The 24,059-nt window shown below is 40.8% G+C and overlaps 1 protein-coding gene across 5 annotated transcripts; it reads right to left on the bottom strand.

Annotated features, from left to right (window-relative positions):
- Positions 1-1,898: 1,898 nt before the first annotated feature.
- On the bottom strand, positions 1,899-22,672 carry LOC306943956 (uncharacterized protein). Of its 5 annotated transcripts, XR_013792471.1 has the most exons (7): positions 22,135-22,672; positions 21,222-21,287; positions 20,705-20,950; positions 19,069-19,195; positions 11,421-11,582; positions 2,105-2,266; positions 1,899-1,940 (listed from the first exon to the last, which is right to left on the bottom strand). XR_013792471.1 is itself a non-coding variant. In XM_079530525.1 (5 exons), exons 1-5 carry the CDS (start codon positions 22,525-22,527, stop codon positions 11,524-11,526), a joined length of 891 nt encoding a protein of 296 aa, XP_079386651.1. In that variant the 5' UTR covers positions 22,528-22,672; the 3' UTR covers positions 10,239-11,523. The 5 variants fall into 5 exon arrangements, 4 of the variants coding, with proteins under 4 accessions (XP_079386651.1, XP_079386652.1, XP_079386649.1 ...); XM_079530525.1 differs by lacking the exons at positions 1,899-1,940; positions 2,105-2,266 and having other exon boundaries at positions 10,239-11,582; XM_079530526.1 differs by lacking the exons at positions 1,899-1,940; positions 2,105-2,266; positions 11,421-11,582 and adding an exon at positions 16,444-16,856.
- Between the last annotated feature and the right edge of the window lie 1,387 nt (positions 22,673-24,059).

Genomic DNA, 24,059 nt, shown 5'->3' with positions numbered 1-24,059 from the left:
CTGCAACATCTTCTCTAACCACAAATCTTTACAGGGAGCAAGTGAATAGCCCAAGCAGGCCCACTCATTGGTCATCTCCAAGAAGCCTGGTGCTGATATCAGTCCACTTGCTAGATAGGCAAGAACCAAAACATAACACACAGACACAGACAGAAAGTAATTACATTTATTACACTCCCACGCCACATTCACACACATGTACAGCAGTTTATAGTATTAGCGTAACACAGTAGGCTATCGGCTACAGTAGGCCTATACTTATAGTTTCTAATACTAAAATAATAATAATAGTAATACTAAACAATAGTGGTGGCATTATGTTGCTGAAAACATAAACATTATGATAAATTGAATTTGGTAACACATGACAAAAGAAGATACTCACCAAGCAGAAGGTTGTACAGGTTGCAGTAGTTGGTCCCGGTATCAAGAAGAGAGGTAAAGGAGAGAGATCTGGACTCACCCTGGCAACGGAAAAAATATATATAACAAACTATTGTTTCAGGTAAATTTAGGATATCGGTGCCCTCTCTTGGTCTGTCAATATTCATTAACAATTACATTTTTTCACATTAAAAAAAATATAAATAAATAAAATAGTCAAATTTTCTAAATAAAATATGTATGAAACAATCAATCTCCTACTAGTGCCTGTCCAACAGTCTCACTTACACATGAAATAAAGCTAAATAAAACCTCACGACTGAAATCCGAATCTGTGATTTGTGAAACAGCATGAAAGGAGTCCCTCCACACTATAGTGCAGCCGTTTCCTAAACAATCAACTATAGGACTGCATGTGATGTTTAGATGCCATCACTTCTTATATTTCTCGAGATTGAGGCTTACATTTTATGATTATGTCCGAGACCATTGCGGTTTTATTGACGATATTTCTGAGCATGTCTTTCATTTCTAGTATGGCCACTTCAAATACTAAATCTTAAGCGCAAGATACAGTTGGAGGCCATCGATATTGTCCTTTTCTTTTTGCTGAGGTTTGCGTGATCTGCGCAAAAGGACAGTTAACCCATTTTGGGCGGGAACCCCTTTTGGTGTTTTATTATGTTATAATTTAGCTATTGAAAAATAGCAGATCTACAAGCTCATAGCGCGCCACCGAGTGGCGCGCTACGAGCTTGTAGGTCTGCTATTTTTGAAAAATCGTGAAAATATTTATTTCAGAAAACTGGAGGATTTAGAAGGATTTTTTTAAATTTTGAGGTCAGGCCTAAATGGGTCAAATGATAAGGGACAATATCGGTGGCACCCAACTGTATGCTTCTATAGTATAGAGTGGCTGCTGTGGAATCCCAATTGACTGAAATCAGTCGTGGCGACTGAGAACTGAGAACTTGAATCCATGAACTTACAGACACACGGCAGCCCCCGGGGGCTACGGTGGGACTCAGGGCGAAGCTCAAGATCTCCACCTCAAGGCCATCTGTAGACGTGTGGTTGGCGTTGATGATCACAGCTGAGGATGATATGAGCTGCATGGAAGCAACAGATGGGATGACTTATTATAGGAGGCTATAACTGAATGTACCATTTCTGTGGTCGTAATAACACTGATAGACACATCAAAAGAGTAAAATCAAGGATGTTTTGAAGAGATGTTTTGTTCTCTTAAAGAGGAATTTACAATTCTACTGCTCTGTGAAATGGTTGTCTTTAAAATGTGGACCACCGCAATGTTTAAATTACATTTAAACAGAAGCATGCGGTGCACAATACAACTCTTCAGTTCATTTAGGCTACTGTATCCATTTGTAACAGCAAGAGTTTACAAATGTTATATTTGACTCTCAAGAGTTAAATTAAGATTTTACAGTGTTCTCACCATATATTGGCATTCTGCACACATATTTACAGGACTGAAGGCTTCAATCTGTTCTGTCAGTTTTGTAGTGATTACATCACAGGGCAGCCCAAAGAGCCTGAGGAGAGAACATTTAGTATAGCACAGTACCGAACAGTACAGTATGGACCCTAAAACTTATAAAACAGGCATTCATTATCTGTGATTAACTACAAAACCTCATAACTTTCTGAACAACCAAACTGAGAAACTGCAATAGCAACCAGAATAAGACATCCTTACCAGAGGACTTCGCAGTAGGCATGGAAAGGGCCAGAAACTGCAGGGGATGTGGATGAAGGGGCCGGCATTCCCATGAAGAGCGCAGAGGACAGGAGCAAAGCTGTGATAGACATGGTGGTGGTGGTGCTGATGGTCAAACTAGGAGACTGCCCGGAGTGTGAGCTGCACCAGAAAGGCAAGGTATGTTATGTATATAATAGATCTACTGTATGTCCGTCCCACAAACATCTTCACACCAACATGTAAGCTTGTCATCCAGGATCAGTAAGGATGGATCATGGATGAAATTGATTTATTCCGAGGTGTGACCACTGGGTCATCTTGCATACACCGCATTCTCGGTGTTAGAAACCGAAAATGGGTCAACGGCAGTGTGTGCATGTGTGTGCGCTTGCGAGTGCGTGCACGGTGTCTTTGACCTGTGGTGACTATACTAGAATTGTAAATCATAATCATGTACTGTATATCACATACATTTTGAGGCACACCTATGAATGTATTTCTCTCATACAATAAATTATTCTTCATTTTATATAAACCAAAATGTCACCAAAAGGGAATGTATTCATTCATGTGGGGGTCCATGACATCAACAAAATCCTGCTATAAATTATTAAAGAGCATGCCCACCTGGAAAAGTAAAGCCCTTTGATTCGTTGCTTATGATTTTGATTGTCTAGCAATCGTGATGGATTGTGATTGTTGCTTGATAGCTTGTAATTTAGGGCTATAGGTTGAGTTCAGAAATAGAATTTCAAGAGTTATTGTCAGGTGTGTTTGCACACAAGGAATTTGTGTCAGTGAGATTGGTGCAACAACTGAATAACAGTATTAGGAAATTATTTACAGGGGCGCCTGCTGGCCAAGTGGTCCAGGCGCATGGTTAGAGTGTCCGCCCTGAAACTGGGAGGTCGGGGGTTCGATCCCCGGCCAGGTCATACCAATTAAAGACTGTAAAAATGGGACCCAATGCCTCCCTGCTTGGCACTCAGCATCAATGGCTTGGATTGGGGGTCAACTAATGATTCCCGAGCGTGGCGCACGCCGTTCCAAGAGATGGGTCAAATGCGGAGAACATATTTCACTGCGGTGTGACTAATACGACTTGGTCTATCTAAGACTGCTTAACAAGCCTAAATGAGTTCTTTTAAACTTTTTAAAACTTTTAGACTTAGTATCGTTATTTATTTACTGTTTTATATGTGTATTGTGGAGCATCACCCAACCTAAGTTTTTCACAATGCTGTACTTGTACATCTGTGTGACAATAAACACCTTGAACCTTGAACCACTTTGATACTATCAATAAAGGCAGAAAAGTCACAAAAAAAAAGAAAGAAAAAATCATTTACAAATGGTGGGTTCCTGGTTGCTCGGTTAGTGCAGTGGTGCTTTTTCAAGTCAAGGACCCCTAAATTGATATTTGTCAGCAGACCTCAATGTGACATGCTGCGAGCTTTTTATTCTGCCTTCATTTGATCGTAACAAAGTAAGCTGACAGGAAATGGGGGCAGAGAGATGGGGAGTGACACGCAGCAAAGGTTGTCGGGAGCGGGAGTCGAACCGATGACACGCTGTCAAACTGAATTAGCAGGTCCTGGGTTCGATTCCCGCTCGGGGTGCTGTGAGTGCTGGCGGCGTGTTTCCTCCTCCGCGTCATCAGTGCCCATACCCGAGGCGGGGTTGGCGAAAGGGCCTTTCTGTGTGGAGTTTGCATGTTCTCCCAGTCCCCCAGTGTCCCCTAGGGTAGGTACCCTCACAAAAAACATGCAGTAATCCTGGTCTCTAAACTGCCTCCCCCTGGCCAGCCGGGGCGCCTGATGGAGGGGAAAGGAACTGGTTGGAATAACGTGTTCCTTCCACGCGCTACGTCCAACCAGGGAAACTCCCCCCATCAGGTGTAAAGGAGCAACTTGGACACTCAGGCATGAAGGAAGCATGAGTTCAAGTCCGTTGCTCTCCCCATGTCCCCCATATATGGGGACTAGGTTGGCAGAGGGTGTGTAGAGCCCAGGATCACATTAGATAATTGACACAGGGGTGAAAAATGGGTTACAAAATCGTGGGATAAAAATCATAGAAAAAAATATGAAAAAATTGATTAGCAGCCTAGATGGACCGCTAGGCCGGCCCGGGCCAGATGTGAGATTTTTGAATTGCCAACGTATAAAGTGGTTAAAATGATGGTCATGCTAAATTAACTACTTTTGCTGGGGACCCCTTGGTACCCCCTCAAGGACCCCTGGGGGTCCCCGGACCCCACTTTGAGAAGCAATGAGTTAGTGCACATTGTGCTATACTTTTGAGCAGGTCAAACCCCTGTCTCTGCTCTCTCTCTCCCTGACCATGGTTTCTCGTCTCTTCACTGCAGACCTATCCGAAATTAAAGCATAAAAATGCAAATAAAGAAGAAAAAAGACACTTCATAATAAAACATTGATATGATATTTAATATATAGCATGTACAACATATAGAAGCTGATAGGTAACATGGGTAGATAAATAAATAAATGCTGAGAATGTACACAAAGTAGCATACATTCCACATTGCACTATACTGCGTGTGTGTACATGTATACACCCACACACACACATGCATGCACGCACGGCACGCACACACACTATAGTATACAGTATATATAAATATAATGTTAATTGTGTTGATATGACTTTGACACATACATGACATTTATATATTAAAACAATGCATCAAAGTGGAAAACGTTTTTTTATTTTATTAACTAAGCATACAAAATATATTTCATTCTATAATTGCTTAAAACATCAGTTTAAAGTATAAAATTAAGAACATTAAAGTGATAATTATTAAAGTAACCATCAATGTTATTATATGTAGAACAGTGGTTCTCAAAGTGGGGTCCGGAGGAGACCCCCAGTGGTCCTTGAGGGGATTGTAGGGGGTTCCCAACAAACTTAGTTAATATATAGCATACAAATCTATTTAACCACTTTAAACCTATATACACTTGCTATGTGAATATAATAGCAGATCTACAAGCTCACAGCGTGTCACAATGCGGCCCGCTGATGTTGTGAGCTTTGCAGACCGACCGGCTATTATAAGAAACTATATATTTTTTTTTTCAGATGAAGGTCTGTGGCCAAATACATATTCATTTTGGGGTCCTTGACAAGTTTGAGAACCAATGATGCAGAAGACATGAAGAAATGTCCAAATCCGGCAGTGCTTCGACTGCAAGTCACTGCATTAAAAGAATTTGCAGGTGGCGAGGTGATATCCAAGGCAGAGCCACTCATTGGTGTACTCGATGAAGCCTGGAGCCTTGTTGAGTCCCCCATCTGTATACAAGCAGGAAAACACCGTAATGAGGAACTTTACACGGACAAAAACCCATATGAGCATTTTAATCTTAGCTTTCACAGTCAGACATGGGCTTGCATCAGTCACATCAGTGTGAAGAAAGCAAAATAGGTCACTACTATGTAATCAGCTATACCACAGTATGAGGAAAGTAGAAAGAAAGCAGGAATGAAATGGTCAAAATTGCTGCTCTGCGAGGACTGAAGAATATAGCCTATACAGTATGTGATTAATCTTCAACAATTCCAGATATCCACAATATGTCCTTTGCAAAGACAATTATGTTCATAATAGATGTATTGATATTTGTTATGCAAGTAACAGGTGTTCATTTTGTTTAGTAACTGATAGCCATCCAGTGAAAAATCTGTGACAAGACTTCTGAGCGTTAACGTGATGAGCTTAAAACATACCTCGAATGATATCGAAGAGGTTGCAGTAGTTGGTGCCATTGTCAAGAAGGCTGAACCAGGTAGTAGCAATGGAAATACCCTGAACAACATCAAAAGGAGATAGACATTTTACACGTCTAATTTTAAGGTCAATTTAAAGGAACAGATTTTTACATGATCCTGTGATTTGGGATCTTATCAAAATGAACAGAATTTACTGGGAGTAGTTAAGGCAAACACAATATAACGTACGAAACAATTAGACTTACACCAACACGGCAGCCCAGACCCATTGTTGTGTTTTTCATGGTGAAGTTGAGGGTCTGAATCGAACCATCAACTGAAGTGTGGTTGGCCTCAATGTAAGCCGGAGTCACCGCCCCAAGCTGAATGAAGAACAGAGAATATTATAGTCAAATTATTGTTTGATTATTAATACGCAAGTATTGTAAACTGCAGTTTTCTGTCACTTAAATATGCTACTTAAGACATTCTTTAGAGTTGATGTTAACTTCTTTCCAAGCAAATCACAGTGACAGCAGCATCAGAAGATTCGCTACAGGGCAGCTGGTATCTCTTGACCGTGAAAATAGGTTTGTACTGCTCCTAAGTTTCCCATGAAACAAGTTCCTTACCTGATATTGCTCTTTGGCCTTAATTGCAGTCAGTATGCCCATGTTTACTTGAGGGCAAGGGACTCCAAGCAGCCTATACAGGGAAGGAAATAACAGAATGGCATTTTACACGTCATTATCCAAAGATTTTGTATAATCAACAATCAATAATCAACAATCAATCCAAATGAAAGTCTTACCAGACAATCTTGCAAAAGGGCATTGGTATCTTTGGCGATGGCACGGGCACGGCACATGTGAGGATGCACAATCCCACAAGGAGAGCAGAGAACAAAAGGAGATGTCTTCCATCCATGGTCAAGTTGGTGTCTTCTTGTGTCTTGTGAAGGGAACCGTGTGAGAGTGCTGCCGATCACTCAGTCTGAGGCATCTCCGCGTGCCATTGGCGGTTTATATATGTATGTAGGGCACCGTTCTGTTGTCATGTGTGTGTGTTGCTGTAGCAAAGACTGTGGCATGTCATTGATTTCGTATGATGCAGGGGAAAGGAATGTCACCACACATTGGTACCTTTGGATTTGGATTTAAAAATGTGTGTCAGCACAGAAAGCATGTTCAACATATTTACAGTGAAACATGTACAGCAGTGAGGCATTCAAAAGTAATCTCACACCGATCATGCATAAATAACCAATATGAATACTTGTACTACGAATAGCCTAAATACTGATACCACCACAACTACTACTATACTACCACTACAGTAATACTAATAAATATCACACCTGTGTGAAGTGAGGGGCGGTCTTATCATCATACACATTGTCAATGGCATTCAATGATTGTGTTAGGACAATGTTTGCGTTTACACAAACCCTCAAAGCTGGACATAGGAGGGCCTAGCGCCCCTCAAAAATAAGGTTAAGGATATTATGTTTATATACTGAATCATCTATCCTCATTTCAACCCAAGGCAAACCATTTCCAATTATCCAGCTCACACCAAGTTGTGCATGTAATACATCAATCCATGTCCAACAACCCAATAAACTATAGCCTGATTTAGAATTTTATCTGAAAGGTGGTTCATTTTTCTAATGTAAAATGTTTTTTTTCAAAAGAGCATCAGGAGAATATGAGAGCACAACAATAATGAGACCAGCCTCACCCTGAATGCCCAATGGTAAAGCTTTAAAACTACTCAAATAAAATGTTTTGTATGTCTTAGATTAAAGCCATTTAATCTAACATGCCATGTGATTGTAGTCACAAAGCGTAGGTGTTAATTTCTGCATCCATGCAGACCATAGAGTATATGATGCAGACGGTAATCTTAATGATTCATTTAATAATGCATCCATTTACAGTTGGAAACGGTGTATCTAAGCAGTAGCACATGAGGCTGCAGTTTCAAAAGTTGATGTACAACCCAGATTCGGCACAAACAAGGGACTAAATTATTTTCGCTCCTATGCCACCAAAATGTGGAACGCCCTACCAACAGTCATTAAGACATGCGAATCCCTTGACTCCTTCAAAACGGCTCACAAAGGGCACCTACGGATGGCTGCAATTCGAAACTGGCCCCCGTAGAATCTGAATCCCCCCCTACCGCCACACCCCCCCCCCCCCTTTTCCATATGTTTCTTTTCCCTTTTTACCTCCATTATGAAGAATTCCTGTTCTGTTCTTTGTCTATATAGAAGTGTCTAGTTGTACGTCTCTAAATGTTTTGAAGAAATTGAACATGGTGGACCCTCTTGTAAACAAGTGTAATGCTTAATTGGGTCGTCCACTCACAGTTAACAGCCTTTGTATTGAGTTTGTGCTTGAAATGTACTGTAATTCTGCAAACTGTTAATGAATATTTCAATCAATCAATCAATCAATCAATCAATCAATGTTTGCATTTTGCAAGTTTTTCTCACTCTCTCCTTAATCAAATCACATCAACGACAACATCCACAGAGCTGTCTATTGACTCCTATGATTACCATATCTCGTTTTTTTGTTTAAAAACGAAACAGGCCAGGCTTCAATAATGAGTGCCTAAACACCTGGATTCTTTGGATAGTTTGGCCAAAAATAAATAAACAAAACAAGAAAGGGTACTGGCCATTTTCACATAAGGACCTTGACTTGGTAGGCTAATCCTTGTGAAATGTAAATCTATATCTAAAATGAAATAAAAAAAACATATCAATAAAGAATACGAAATATAGAGTCATACCAGACCGAAGTAAAAGGACGGCTTTGTTAGCCAATACCAGAAACCCAACCAGTCAATTTACCTTAAAGTTCCCTTTAAAAACCTTTAACCAAGATATGAAAACATTTAACCCTATGAAAGATAGAGGTTAAAACCCTGAAAGAATTTAACACAATGACACCGAAAGTAGAGTATATCACTCAAGTTGGATTTTTAGTTCAGATTCAGAGAGCGTTACAGTTGCAAAGAGAGGTATCCAAATGGTACAAGATGAATCTCTATAGTATACAAGCATTTTATACCAAGGAAATTATCAACATGTGAGTTAAATATCATAAAGCTAGATGTCCATAGACTGACGTATCGTCATAGAGAGTTGTCATCCAGCGACAGTATGTCTGAAGTTTGTTTTTTACTCCATTCATGTAGAGTCCTTGAATGAGACTGGCTCAACCCGGTTTGTCTCTTTATCATTGTGGCCAGTTTGTTCATATAGGCAGCAAACAGGTTTCTTTTGTTCAAAGTGGGAAATTTTGTATATAGTTTTTTAATTGTCTATATACATACATTCATGAATCCACTTGCCGACCTGTCTGTATTGAGCAATTTCTTTTATAGGGGATATATGGGACCATACCATTAACATCCTATATAAGGCAAGAGTTTCATATCTAAGATTCCCGTCATCACAAATGTGATGAGGTCAGCACATTTTGGGAACATTTGGGCAAATGGCTATGGCCATTTTTAGCCCAACGAGTTAATTTACCATTCCAAGCATTAGTTAATGCTTGGAATGGATTCAGAATCATGAAAACCCACTAGTTTGACATGCTACATAAAGCATAATGCAATTTTGTTATTTTTGCCTTATAAGGATGTATGGTCAGATACCCTGTATAAAACCCCTATGAAACAAATTGCTCAATGCTGACAGCCGGTCGGCAAGTGGATTTAATGAATGTATGTATGTAGACAAAATTTTAGGCCAATAAAAAATATATATATATACCAAATTTCCCACTCCACAACCCCGGCTGGCGGACTATCACTCATTTAACTCATAAAACACAAAATAAAACATATAAAATAAATGTTTCTATCAATACCATACGTGCCCTTTACAGTATCAAAACTATATGAGCTGAATATTGCATTTACTTCTCTGTAAACAGAATATGTATTTGTAAAAGACATTACAGTACAGTAACGTTACAGTATAACGGTTACAGAGGCTATATTGGGTGCCACCATGTCAACAGGTAATCCTGACCAATATGATCCTCTCATAATGTTTACACTCAAACACTACCAAAGCGCCCAGGCGGTGGCGTAACCGTCTGGGCACCCGACTGGTAATCCAGTCGCAGTGTGCCGCGGGTTCGACTCCCGAGCCCGACACGGCCTTTACTGCATGTCTTCCCCCATCTCTCTCCCGTTTCCTGTCAGCCTACTGTCTGTCCCTTCAAAAACCAATAAAAGGCGTAAGCCGCAAAAAAAATATCTTAAAAAAAAAAAAAACACTACCAAAGCTAATACCACAATCTCTAAATGAGTGGTGTAAAGTAACTAAGTACATTTACTTAAGTACAATTTTGAGGAATTTGTACTCTTACCAATTTCGAATACTTTTACTTCTACTCCACTACATCTCCAGATCCAAATATTGTACCTTTACTCCATTACATTTATTTGACAGCTTTCATTTACTAGTTACTTTGTAAATGTGGATTGTTATCACAAAACGCACAGTAACCACTCCAGCCCTATAAACATTTCAGCCATTTGGAAATAGCTGATCTACAAGCTCATCGCGATGCATTGTGAGCTTGTAGATGTGCCATTTCCAAAAGACCCCTGTACATTTGAAAACATGAAATGAGACATTCTGCATAAAGAGTACTTTCTACTTTTGGTACTTTTACTTGAGTACATTTTGAATACATTACAGTATTGATACTTTTACCCAAGTAAAACATTTGAGTACTTTTTCCACCACTGTCCTCTCATAAGGTTTACACTCAAAACGTCATCTTTTATCTGAAAAGTAAGCAGAGTTCTTCCGTGCTGCCTGCAGAGGGCACCAGCTGCTAATATAATGAACAGTTCCTATCCACAATTTCTGTGGACTCCTCTTTTTGAGTGGTGCAGCCACTCCAATGAACAACAATGTGTGGCCCCTGTGTCTGAGGGCGAGAAGCCCTTTAGGGCGAGGTTGCGTGCACGCATCCGCCTGGGTGACGGCAGACTACTGGGTGAGTGTCTGGCGCTTTGGCATGGGGGGGTCAGATCAACATATGGAATGAATTCTGTACTGGCCATATATGGAGCGTGTCTTGAGTGTACAGGGTCTGATGAGGTCAGATCAACATATGGAATGTCAGAACAGGTCAGCTCCATATATGGAGATCTAAGGGTGGCAGCGGGGGCAGTGTCTTGACAGTGTACAGGGTTTGGGGCCTGTTGAGAACTTTACTAATAACTTAATTGGAGTGGGCCTGTCTAGAGTTTGAATGGACAGGTATCAGTCAAAAGGAGACATCGAGTATAGGATCAACATATGGAATGTCAGAACAGGTCAGCTCCATATATGGAGGTTTGAACTTTGAGGTCAGATGTAGAGTTGCTGGAGGGGGGTCAGAGCAGCAGAGCAGTGGGATATCCAATTAAATTCAATGTTCAAAGAAGGGGGGTTTTCAGAGCAGTCCAGGTCATTAAAAGAAAATTAAATGTACAAGTTCCAATACTTAAAATCCAAGATGGCAGATTAAAGTGGCTTGTGCATGAGGGTTTTTACTTCCCTTTCCAGTGGGGGACAATTTGGCTCCTTCTCAATCCAGGTCCTCTGTCCTTGCAGGAGTCCTCTGTGTGTCATCAATCGTGTCTAGGGCCAAACTGGTTCAGTCTTCAACAGCGGCCCTTAAATAGGGAGAGCCTTCCAGCCAGCACCAATGGCAGCCTGCAATTCATTCATTCAGTCATGATTAGATCATGCCCTGCACCTGTTCAACTCACTTCTCTAATTAGATGAATCAATGATGGTCTGCTGCCACTGCCACTATAGATTGGCTTCCAAAACACTGCAACTCAAAATGAAATGATAAAGAAAAGCATGCCTGCACACAAAATCAACATCAAAAGGAATCAACATAAAACCAGATAATCAGTATGTCAGTATGACATCTATCACTCCCTATGTATGTATGTAGCCTATGTCTGTTTGGCGTACCAACAGGTGAGCTTCACACTGTGCACAGGTGCAGATGAGTTTGCCATGGACAAGTTGGCAACTTGTCAGAAGATACAGCCTTAAAAAAGGGTACTGACAGCAAAATAAAACTAGAACTTCGAGTGCCTACTGTGACCACTACAAACTTTCAAATCTCAGCCTCTCTGTAAAACATTGAAATGAAATACTAAAGTCGGGTTAAAACTGGCTGTGAATGGTGACGTAATTACGATATGTTTCAATATTGGTTGGGTAACAGGTAACGTATGTATACTGTTACCTGTTACCTGATACTGTTACAACTTACAATAATGTATGTAAGTTGAAAGTACTATACTGTGGTCGGCTGGATTTTTTATGTGCGTATGCTCGGAGGTATATATACTGATGTTGATGGTGACGTAATTAAGATATGTATCAATGCCGGGTTATAACTGGCTTTTGATGGTGACGTAATAAAGATAGGTGAATTAAAGGTAATGTCTGTATACATGTATGTAATCTGAAACCTGACACTGAAACATATCCTAATCCTGCTGCTACTGAAAACAATACAGTTGTCATGCGCCAACCGTTCTTAAAGGGACACTTCACCCTTTTTGCCAAAAAATATATATCAATGACGTTTATAAGATGTAGAACACTTTCCTGGCATTATTTTTTGTGTAATCTCTGGGTTTAGATATTTTAGATTAACGGGTGGCTCTGACGTCAGAGACACTCTTCCGTATTGCTACCGGACTACATTGTCTCCTCACACTGCAGCTAGACCAGCCCCAAAACACAGCCGTCACGGACACTGCGATTTGTTCCACCTACAACCTTCGTTGACTCCACCCCCACATGCGCATTTGTTATTGTGTTTGTGTCATGTTGCCCTCGTCAGCAGAGCAGCACCAGAGTATACAGAAAAAAACAACTCAGAGGAGACGCGCTGTGTAGTGTTGCCACGAATTGTAAGATGCAACCAATGTTATTTGTCAAGGGTTCCCAACCGTCCCGTAAAATACGGGATCGTACCGTATTTGGCAACTAAAAGACCTGTCCAGTAATGAACCGATACGGGACGCACTTAATCCCGTATTTGGGGCTTGTGGAAAAATGACAGCGCGTTATGGTGATTCTCAGTCACTCGCTCCCATGCAGACGCACAGACAAGTAATAAGAAGGGGCAGCCGACTGAGCTATAGGAACAGGAAAGCAAGACACTGAAACCTGGTGTCTGGAAGGGCGCTAGGCTCAGCTCATTGGTCAGTACTCTTCATAGGCATGCAGCAGAGCCAATCACTATGCAGTATCGTATCTTAGCAACTATTTCACCACGCTCCGGTCCACAACATTGAAAAAACAAATGGATGCTGTTGACAGCCAAAAATCTTATCTACCTCAGAGTCAGAAAGTTCTAGTAGTGAGATAGAACTAAAAAAGAAGAAAAACTAAGTGCAGAGCTGAGTGGGAAAAAGATTCGGTGGATTTTTATGAAACAAAAGCTTTGCAGTTTGAAAGTGGATATTCAAGCTTTCCCTACAGCTGCAATGTTGGTGAGTTTAATGTTGTTTAATACAAGCAGATGCAAATTGGATGAATGGGGAGTTAATGGATGGTTTATGGCAAGTCACTTCATATCATTATAATAAATCTAGAGTTGGGGGGGGGGGGGGGGGATTCGTGGCAACATAGCGCGTCTCTCTGGTGCTGCTCTGCTGACGACGGCGACATGACAAACACAATAACAAATGCGCATGTGGGGGTGCGGTCAACGAAGGTTGTAGGTGGAACAAATCGCAGTGTCCGTGACGGCTGTGTTTTGGGGCTGGTCTAGCTGCAGTGTGAGGAGACAATGTAGTCCGGTAGCAATACGGAAGAGTGTCTCTGACGTAAGAGCCACCCGTTAATCTAAAATATCTAAACCCAGAGATTACACAAAAAATAACGCCAGGAAAGTGTTCTAAATCTTATAAACGTCATTGATATATATTTTTTGGCAAAAAGGGTGAAGTGTCCCTTTAAGAAGTTCTTAAGAGGAAATTTGTTCTTAGACCCACTTAGGAAGTTTTTAAGAAGATTTTGGGATCCCTCAATCTTTTCTTAGCTGTGATTTGTTCGTAGGTAAGAACACGATCTACGCACACTGTGTTCTTAAGTGCAATCTGAAAACATAAAGGAAAAACAGTGCCATCTGCATGATGCTCAAGTTTGGTCTGAGGACCTCAAGGGGTCCTTGAGGAAGTTCCAGGCAGTCCACAGCAAAATATGGAACATTTTACCACTTTAATCCCATTTTATACTTTGAAAATAGCCAATCTACACGCTCACAACCACGTCCCATTACTGCCCATTTTGAGCTTGTAGATCGGCTATTTTCGAAACATTTTGATAAATCTTCAAAACATTTCCCTAGCAGAAAATATTTTCATATGTGGGTCTGCAGAATGCATGTCAATTTGGGGGTCCTTGACATGAAAATGTTTGAGAACCACTGGTTTAGAGTTCACAACCCAACCCAAACAAACGCACCATACCCACCACATACCCCCCCCCCCCCCCCCAAGTTGTCTATTGTGAGATAAATAATAAAATACATTCATGAATATTGAAAATATGAAAATATGAAAATGTCTGTTCACTTCAGTACCTCCACAGTAGGCCTATTATTATTTTTAATGTTTGGAGTCTGGTGTTCCACCATATTTAGACTTTAGTTTAGGTATTCTTGACTTCACTCAACTTTATTTCTATGTGTGATTTCTGTGTGCTGCAATCACACACAGGTGTGACTGCAGGCAAGGCCATGGAGTCATGCAAAAGTGAATTCCCAATGCCTTATATGGGATTGGTGGGGCGGTTCCCTATGGTAATTAGGATGCTAATTAGGATATGTGGGGCGTCTACCTATGATAATTTGAATGAACTGGCACACCCCTTCAAGTTACGAGGATTTGGATTCATCATCATAAGTACATGCTTACGAACAATTCTGCCTACTTAAGAACGTTTCATCTACCCACTGAAATAAGTGTACCATTGCTGAAAATAGTTTAAATATATAATGTACCTGGGGGGGCTTTGGAATAGGGAGAAATTATGACAGGCAGTTTCTGCTGTCAAAATATGTCCCCCCAGTATTTAACTTAAACGCCCAATGCATTCTCAATGGCAATAGCACAAACTTTGGCATGCTACTAGTCCTACATACTTACACCTAGAAACCCCATTCAAACCTATTTAGGTTCATCTTACGGTGGACATGTTTGCCTGAAAATAAATCTTTGAAATGTTTCATAGTTTTAGAAATATAGTGCTTTCAAATTTGAGAAATTCACAATGGGGCTCAATGGCAGATATTGGCACGTCAAAAAAGCACTTTCACCTAGAAACTCCATTCACACTTTTTTATAATTCAGCTTACTGTGGAGACACATGCTGGAACTTTTTACTTTGAAATGATTTGTAGTTTCGGAGTTATTTAACTTAAACGCCCAATGCATTCTCAATGGCAATAGCACAAACGTTGGCATGCTACTAGTCCTACATACTTACACTAGAAACCCCATTCAAACCTATTTAGGTTCATCTTATGGTGGACATGTTTGCCTGAAAATAAATCTTTGAAATGTTTCATAGTTTTAGAAATATAGTGCTTTCAAATTTGAGAAATGTATAATGGGGCTCAATGGCAGCTCTATGGCACATCAAAAAATTACTTTCACCTAGAAACTCTATTCACACATTTTATAATTCAGCTTACTGTGGAGACACATGCTGGAACTTTTTACTTTGAAATGATTTGTAGTTTCTCAGTTATTTAACTTAAACGCCCAATGCATTCTCAATGGCAATAGCACAAACTTTGGCATGCTACTAGTCCTACATACTTACACCTAGAAACCCCATTCAAACCTATTTAGGTTCATCTTACAGTGGACATGTTTGCCTGGAAAGAAATCTTTGAAATGTTTCATAGTTTTAGAAATATATAGTGCAAGGACACTTCGACAACAACTCTGGGGGAGCCCGGGTTCGAACTGGCAACCTTGCAGTTACCATCCAGCCACTCTACCCCCTGAGCCACCGCCACCCTGTTTTGGTTTGACTATAGTTTATGACAGAATGGAGAGAGAAAGCTAAATTCATTGACAAAGTACATTTGGAATTTGTCACCCATCCTACACACCCTATACTATAGTATATATAGCACAGTAAAGTGCCGCGGCACACAGGTTGGGAAACACTGCATTAGTAGGCTAGTACTAGTGATTCTCAAATGTTTTATTTGCAAAGACCCCCTTAACTCTGAGTGTTCGAATGGAACACTCTCAGAGTTACAGACCTGTTATGGTTATTAAGGGATATTATGCGTTTCTGGTAATATTATTGTCCACCCATTTTGTATGTCTGTGCAAAAATGGAATGTTGACAAAAATGTCCAGCACAAGCCAACATGGCGACTAATTATCATTTTAGGTGATCACTTCAACTCCCACCATCATTGTGCACCTGAAACACTTGATATATTAGTCTTCTCTACACAAAATTGCAACAGAACACTATCAAAGTGAGGGTATGCACATGCATAAAGTGAGTGGCAAAGTGAGTTTAACGTCGTTTAATGCAATCAGAAAGTAGTTTTTTGACACTCAGTAGGTGTAACTTCAGGGTAACAAAACAATCTATATACACCAATGTTTACTAAAAGTATAGCTTTAATTTTTTCGTTTAACAAAATGCTTTTTGTTTTAACCAAAACATATCAGTTACAGCACCTTTAAGAAACAATTTAATGAGAAATTTATTGTACAAAAGTATATTATTTACTCTTATTTCAAGGATTAAAAATAAAGACGAAAACAAATAGTCTATGCATCAGCTGTTATTGGTCATCGGTATATTTCAGCACCACAGAACTTTCCAGTCTCGTCTCTAGTCTTTAGAGTTGTTCAATGTTCTCCTGGGACTCCATTTAGGACTGAGGCCGATTCTAAAAAATGCCTTCTAAATCCTTTTCTGAAAAACATTTATTAAAAAAAAATACAAAAATGTTATGCTACTATATATTGTACATAACAAGAACCCCAAAAGGGGTTCCCGTCCTGAAGGATAAAACCACTAAAGGGGTTTAGGCTGTGGAAGGAGGTAGACAGACAAACCTCCTTTGACCCTTCTTTTGATTTTATTACCCTTTTGTTTTTATTGTACCCTTGTTTTGCCAATTAATCTCCTTTGCTGGAACAAACAAATAAAATGTTCAAACATATGCGACTTATTCAGCAACATTCAAAGTAATGTACACTTTACAGGACGGAATGTTGTTTTTCTTTCTGCTACGTCTCCCTCTGTCCTTACAGGTTTGAGCCCCACTTGCTGTCCTTTTCCCCATTGGGTCAAAATCTGTCACCGAGGCCTGGGCCGTGGCTCAGCGGTCCAGGCACCTTGGCCGGTGGTCCGAGCCTGGCAGTGTGCCGCGGGTTCGACTCCTGATCCCAACGGCCTTTATTGCATGTCACGGGCGGCGGTGGCTCAGGGGTAGAGTTTCCGGATGGAAACCGCAAGGTCGCCAGTTCGAACCCGGGCTCCCCCAGAGTTAGTGTCGAAGTGTCCTTGAGCAAGACACTGAACCCCTAGTTGCTCCTGATGTGCTGGTTGGTAGTACCAACCATACACTGATGGCAGCGGAAACCATGCAAGGTACCAACTTGGTACCTTGCATGGTTTCCGCTGCCATCAGTGTATGAATGTGTGTGTGAATGGGTGAATGTTAATGTAATGCACAATCTATGTAAAGCGCCTTGGATAAAGGCGCTATATAAATGCACCATTTACCATTTTACTCCCCCATCTCTCTCCCCCATTTCCCGTCAGCCTACTGTCTGTCCCTCTATAAAATATAGGCGAAAGCCACAAAAAGAAAATCTGTCACCGATATGCTCTACACTCTACAGTCTACACCAGGGGTTCGCGACCCCTCGGGGGGTCCCCAAATTATTTTGGGGGGTCCCCAAATTATTTTTATTTTTTTGCAACTGAATGGCTGTTAAATGGAAATTGAGAGTATACATAACACATTTTACACTTTCCTTAATATTTATATCTGGTTTCAGAATTTATTTATGATGTATTTTCTCTATTATTAAGGTTAATGTAGCAGTCAATTTGTATTGGGGGTGGGGGCGGGGCAGGGGTCGCGAGACATGGCCAAAGCATTTCCGGGGGTCCCCAGCCAAAAACATTGAAAACCCCTGGTCTACAGCATCTTTGGTATTCTGTTATATCTCCAAGTGGTATCCTCTTCTTTAGTCTGCTGAGTCAGAGGCTAAATCTCTGTTGCTCCAACTTTCATCATTCTCATCACCATTGCATGACTTTATCTTCAATTTGTCTGAGACATCTGAGGTAATCAATGTGTTAATTTGCGGCCTTCCTTTAGGTCTACCTGTTAACCTCTTCTTTCTGTTTACTGTTGCATGCAATCTCCTTTTCTTCTTTCCCATCTTCATCAGAGATACACCATGCATCTCTTGTACATCGACAGCATTGTTCTCCATTTCATTCATCTCATTTTTTTCGGCCTCAGACTGACTCATAGTTGTCTTCTCCGGGACTTGTTCATGATACAACTGGATGTGATTCTTCAGGCTATTATTGTGATTAAAGCTCTTATCACAATGCAGACACTGATAGGGTCTCTCTCCTGTGTGGGTGCGCATGTGGGATTTGAGGTGACCTGCCTGGCTGAATGATCGCTGACAAACTTCACATACAAACTGCTTTTCTCTTGTGTGCACAACAACATGTCTCTCCAATGCATTGCTATATGCAAACTCCATGTTACATAGGTGACAGATGTACTGTTGGGGTCCTCTGTGATTCCGCAGGTGGTCACGACGTGCTTGGATCTTGGCAAACACCTCTGGGCAGTCCGGACACTGATAGGGCTTTTTTACACGAGGATGGCTCTTCTCGTGTGCAAGTTTATGTGGCTTCGTTTTGAAAGTTTTGAGGCAGAACTTGCACTCATGCTTATAGCTTTCCTTGTGGACCCTGCCATGAACTTTTAGGTGATGCTCACTGACAAATCTCTTGCCACACAAATTACAAGGATAGTGCTTAAATTTGTTTTTACATGTGTGAGTTTTCTGCGTGTTTTTCTGTATGAACTTTCCACATTCAGGACAGAGTTGGCGAGGTGCATCATCCTCTGCATCAATCTCATCTGTACCTGAATCACTGTCCGTAAACATGCTGTCTGTACCATTCTCCAGGGGATCCCAGTTGCTGTCTGAACTGTCCTCAGGCACCATCACATCTTCATCTGATAAGTCTTCAGGACTGTCAGGATTCTCTACCTGTAAAATAAAAAAAGAGATAGATTGATCCCAAATTGGGTTCAGGTTTCTCATCATGACATCATTACAAAGCACTGGTCTCTTTTCCGCAGAGCAAGAGAAGGTTTCATAGAAATTAGTTGCCAGGGATTTTCTGTGCACTCTACAGATAATATACAGTACAGCACATTTCTGTTTCCTATAGTTCCGGAGATTTAATTCAGCCTCTACTAGTCCAGCACCTTCACAGTGACACTCCCACAATAACTTCAGAAGATATGTAAACACCATCTAAAAAGCAGTAATATTTACAGACCCAATACAAAAGACTATTTAGTATAATACAGGTTAAATCAAATGCATAATGAACTGAAGACAAAAAAAGAACCCTCCAACCACATCTCTCTCTTCCATGACCACTTGATACAGCCTGACAAGGTAACTAACAAGGTGATTGGCATCAAGGTAACTAACAAGGTGATTGGCATCAAGGTAACTAACAAGGTGATTGGCATCAAGGTAACTAACAAGGTGATTGGCATCAAATGGAGGCAACATGAAAGCACGACAGAAGAACAACAACACAGCTGTATTAGCCCGTTTGTCAAGACTTTAACATAGTCAATATTCATTGACTGTTTTCACATTAGGGAGGGTACACACACTGACCACGTCGGCATTTAAACTTGTAGCAATTACTGGGTGTGTACTCACCCAGTAATTCATTCAAGACTTGGAGTCAGATAATCACATACATTTGAAAGTTCTGGCAGAAAACCCGTGTTAAGTCAAATATTGCCACTTTTCCATGAGGAAAAGCTGGACTGAAAATATGAAATCTTCCTTCAGGAACAGTCGATGTTTGGGAAGCACAAATGTATGGGGCACACAATTGACATGCGTGTTGCGATTGGTGTGGGATAATTGATCACACCACCAATTTTGTGTGCCCCATACATTTGTGCAGTTTGGATATGTTCAGTCATGCACTCATTCCGGCCTTCCGGGCCCCTCGCCGGAGAGAATGTTGTCCGTGTGCAGCTCGTGGAACGTTTGACATATTTTACTAAATACTAATTTTCTGCCAGAACAATCAAATGAATATGAAATGAAACTAGTCTTCAAAGTCTTAGGAATACATTATTGGGTGAGTGCACACGCAGCGCTACAAGTTTAAATGCAGGGTCAGTCTGCTAACTGTGCACGGATAGGACCGATCTATGACTGTGTATTTGGAATAAATTAAATGTATGACATTCTAGGGCTATTAACTTGTAAACTGAGAATATTCATCTAATATTCAAATGTTTATTCACCAAATCCAACTTACAGTTAGTTGATTTAAAATGTATTTGTGTGTGCTTGTGCTCCGGACAAGTGACATTTTGTGCCCGGACAAGTGAATGGGAAATGTACTTGTCCGAAGGACAAGTGCCTCAAGATAATGTCAAGCCCTGAATAGTATTTATTTGTAAAGCAAATGAAGTGTCATGGACCCTGGTTGGACCACAGCTAGTAGGGCAGGCTGACCTTCAACATTGATTTGACTCTCAGCATGGACTTCCATGTTCCTGCGTGGCCACCGAAGCAGTCCCACTTGACACGCATCTTTCCACGAACGTAGCGAACATCTGTGCTGTAAATTGGACATCCACAGATTTGGCACCTCATGAAGAGGGACAGTATGTTTGCTTCATACGTTTCATGGGCTGCTGTGAATGTCCGAGGCACATGGGGGGAGGAGGCATCTTTTGTTGCACTAACTACAACATTGATCTGTAAAAACAAAACCAATTAAATGTTAATGTAAATAGGGCATGGAAACAGCACAAAAAGTGTTATTTCTAACTTTTTGTTACACTTCTAGTATTATGTGCAAAGGTCAAGTCAGAAGCTCTGTAGTACCATTCAAAACATTGATTTCGAGCACACGGCAAATAAGTCATAGCAGGCTTGGCAATAGCCAACTATATAACACATTTAGTATGATCAATGCAGAAGCTATAAGAGTGTATTATAGAACTGTGGATGACAGGAATTAGCTCACCTCTGGTTCCAGACTTGTGGATGAAACCTCTGTTATGTTCATACTATCCACTTCTGGGAGTGAGGCCTAGTTAGATGTAAACAAAAGTTTAGTGACAGGCCAGGCTAACGTTTGCCATTCAGCGACCCTTCTAATACCTAATAATAGTTAGGTTTGCTATAGTTAGCAACAAGATAGATAGAAGGAACAGCAGTGTCTATAAGTGTGTTTTTTAAATATAGCCGTGATCCACTTTAAATACTGATCTGCGTCCTTTACTGGAACGACAAAATAACTGAACCCAGGCCATCGGATCCAGATTTGCATGTACAACGGGAGAGTACTGTGGAATCTGGGAAGTTGATGAACATTTTGAGGAGCTATAATAGCTGAAATACAGCTGCCTAAGCCTGCCTTATAATTTTCTTTTGTTTGTTTTGTAAATAAAACTTTGAGATTCTTCACATTTTGGCTGGAATATTAATTTGATATTCATTATATAATAAGCATTCACGTCGAGCAATGTATTTAATTTCATTCAACTTTGAAATATCCCCATTTGATACCATTTCCAGTTGTGGGGCTGTTGCCTCACGGACCAGGCGTTTTGGGACTGTAATGTTAAGGCTCCTTTTGAACGTCTCATTTGGCACAGAATTACTTTTACTGTCTGGCTGTCTGCGGTACATAACATAACAGATCAGTGTAAGTCATGACTCATAATAAGTCCATGTGTTTAGTCATGGAGATAACGGTGAAAACTGCCCAAGAACATGATTCTTTGTTACTGTTATACATGCAATTGGTAAACATCAAGGAAGAGGAAGAACATCCGCAGTTCCGCACACCAGTGTGTAGAGCTGAGCTCCGAGACTTACTTATTTTAAGGCAACAAATTGCAACGTTTTATCTCTGTGATACATGTAATTGGTACCTGTGTTCGACTCCTTTTCGTTGGCGGAGGTTCAGCTGACTCGGCTTCGTCCAATTCGATAGAAGGAACCGCGGTGGTCGACAGCACTGCTGGAAGCTTTCCACCTCTGCGGTCTCTACCGCTACCTCCCATGAGACGGTGCTTCATCATCATCTCGGCGCGTTCAAACTCCTCTGGTTTGAAGTGCAAACTACACACTTTCATCAACCGTAACTCCGCGAGCGCTGTGTTTTCGTTAAACTTCGGGTTCTTTATTGCTCTGATCCACTTCTTACAACGCTCTGGGTCCTTGACTGGAAAGTTGAAGGCGCTAACACCACCAGGATGAATCCTCCTCTTCCAAGCTAAACAACGTGGTACTGCACAATTGCACACATATGGCAATAATGGCATGATTGCAGTAATGTCGCTGATTGTAGGAACACGAAGCTTCAGTTTAGTGTGGTTTATTCCTTATGCTAAATAATCCTGCACCATGTCCTGCACTCATAAATAAGGCCGCTGCAACTTCTCTAGAACAATAACATCCTGGTTTCCCATTCCCACAATGCGCTGCGGCTGATGCTGCACCCCAGCATCCTTAAAAAAAAGGACCACTTCACCACTTTTCAACCCATCTTCATATAATAGGTCCTCACCATAGAGGTCCTCACTAATAATCATGATAAAATGGCACACATTTTTTGAGTGGTGCAAGCACTTCTATAGACAGCTATGTGTGTCCCTGGGTCTGTCTGTCCAAGCACGAAAATAGCGTTGTAGCGTTTGTTCACCACCAAGTGTCACTGTTGCACAGCCTAACACACAGACACACACAGGCCAGGGTGAAGGGCTTCTACAGTACAGTACAGTACAACTCACTTCAGACGGGTCTGATTTTTTTCTACTCTGTCTGTGTCTCATAGGAGGGCTGTGGGCAGTTCAGAAACCCGTTCACCAGTGACATCATCATGTTTAGATTTGTATTATTGTGAGAGCGATGGCTTCCATTTTTGCATTGCAACTTTTCAGGACTAGAAAGCCTGCCGTTTCTATTAGCTTGGATTCCCCATCAATGATGTCACTGGTGGACAGGTTTCTGAACTGCCCAGTGCCCACAGCCCTCCTATGAGACAGACTGAGTAGAAAGAAGACTGTGCTATTTTATCATGATTATTAGTGAGGCCCTATTATATGAAGATAGGTTGAAAAGTGGTGAAGTGGTTCTTTAATAGATGCATTACCGCCCCCTTCTGTATAGTATCTGTACTATCTATACTATCCCACAAACCAGTTTCTTTAATAAATCTAAACACTGCCCAGCGGTCACCAACATGTCCGTACACGGACAAATGTGTCCGTGGCAAAGACTTGATCTTGTCCGTGGCAAATTTTAGATTTTGTTTTACACACCAATTAAATTACTGAATGTCAAGTCTCCACTCTACAGGTTTTCTTCAGAATATGTATGACAATTATTTACTACGACTCTATGGCACATTAGGACTCCACTAGTAGGCTAGTACTAGTGGTTCTCAAATGTTTTATTTGCAAAGACCCCCTTAACTCTGAGTGTTCGAATGGAACAGGTCTATTTGGTTCGATTTGAACACTCGAGTTACAGACCTGTTATGGTCATTCAGGGATTATTCTGCCATTCTTCCATATTACTGATTTAGCCTCTTCTTTACTCATGTGGATAAATACCTGTATCTCCTCACTAGCAGTTCCTTGGCTAACACATCCGTTTAATTTCCACTCAATCCCCACATATGCTGGAACCCACATGAATTTTACTTCAATTCCCCTTTGAATCAAATTATTGTGCACCTGAAACACTTGATACATTAGTCTTCTCTACACAAAATTGCACAGAACACTATCAAAGTGAAACTGATAGTGATAAATGTGTTCTCTTCTCTCCTGACTGGATGATATAGATAGAG

The sequence above is a fragment of the Electrona antarctica genome, assembly GCF_951216825.1.
Source record: "Electrona antarctica genome assembly, chromosome: 19".
NCBI classification, from domain to species: domain Eukaryota; kingdom Metazoa; phylum Chordata; class Actinopteri; order Myctophiformes; family Myctophidae; genus Electrona; species Electrona antarctica.
Note: the sequence above shows the minus strand (reverse complement) of the source record. Positions and strands in the feature narration are given on the sequence as shown.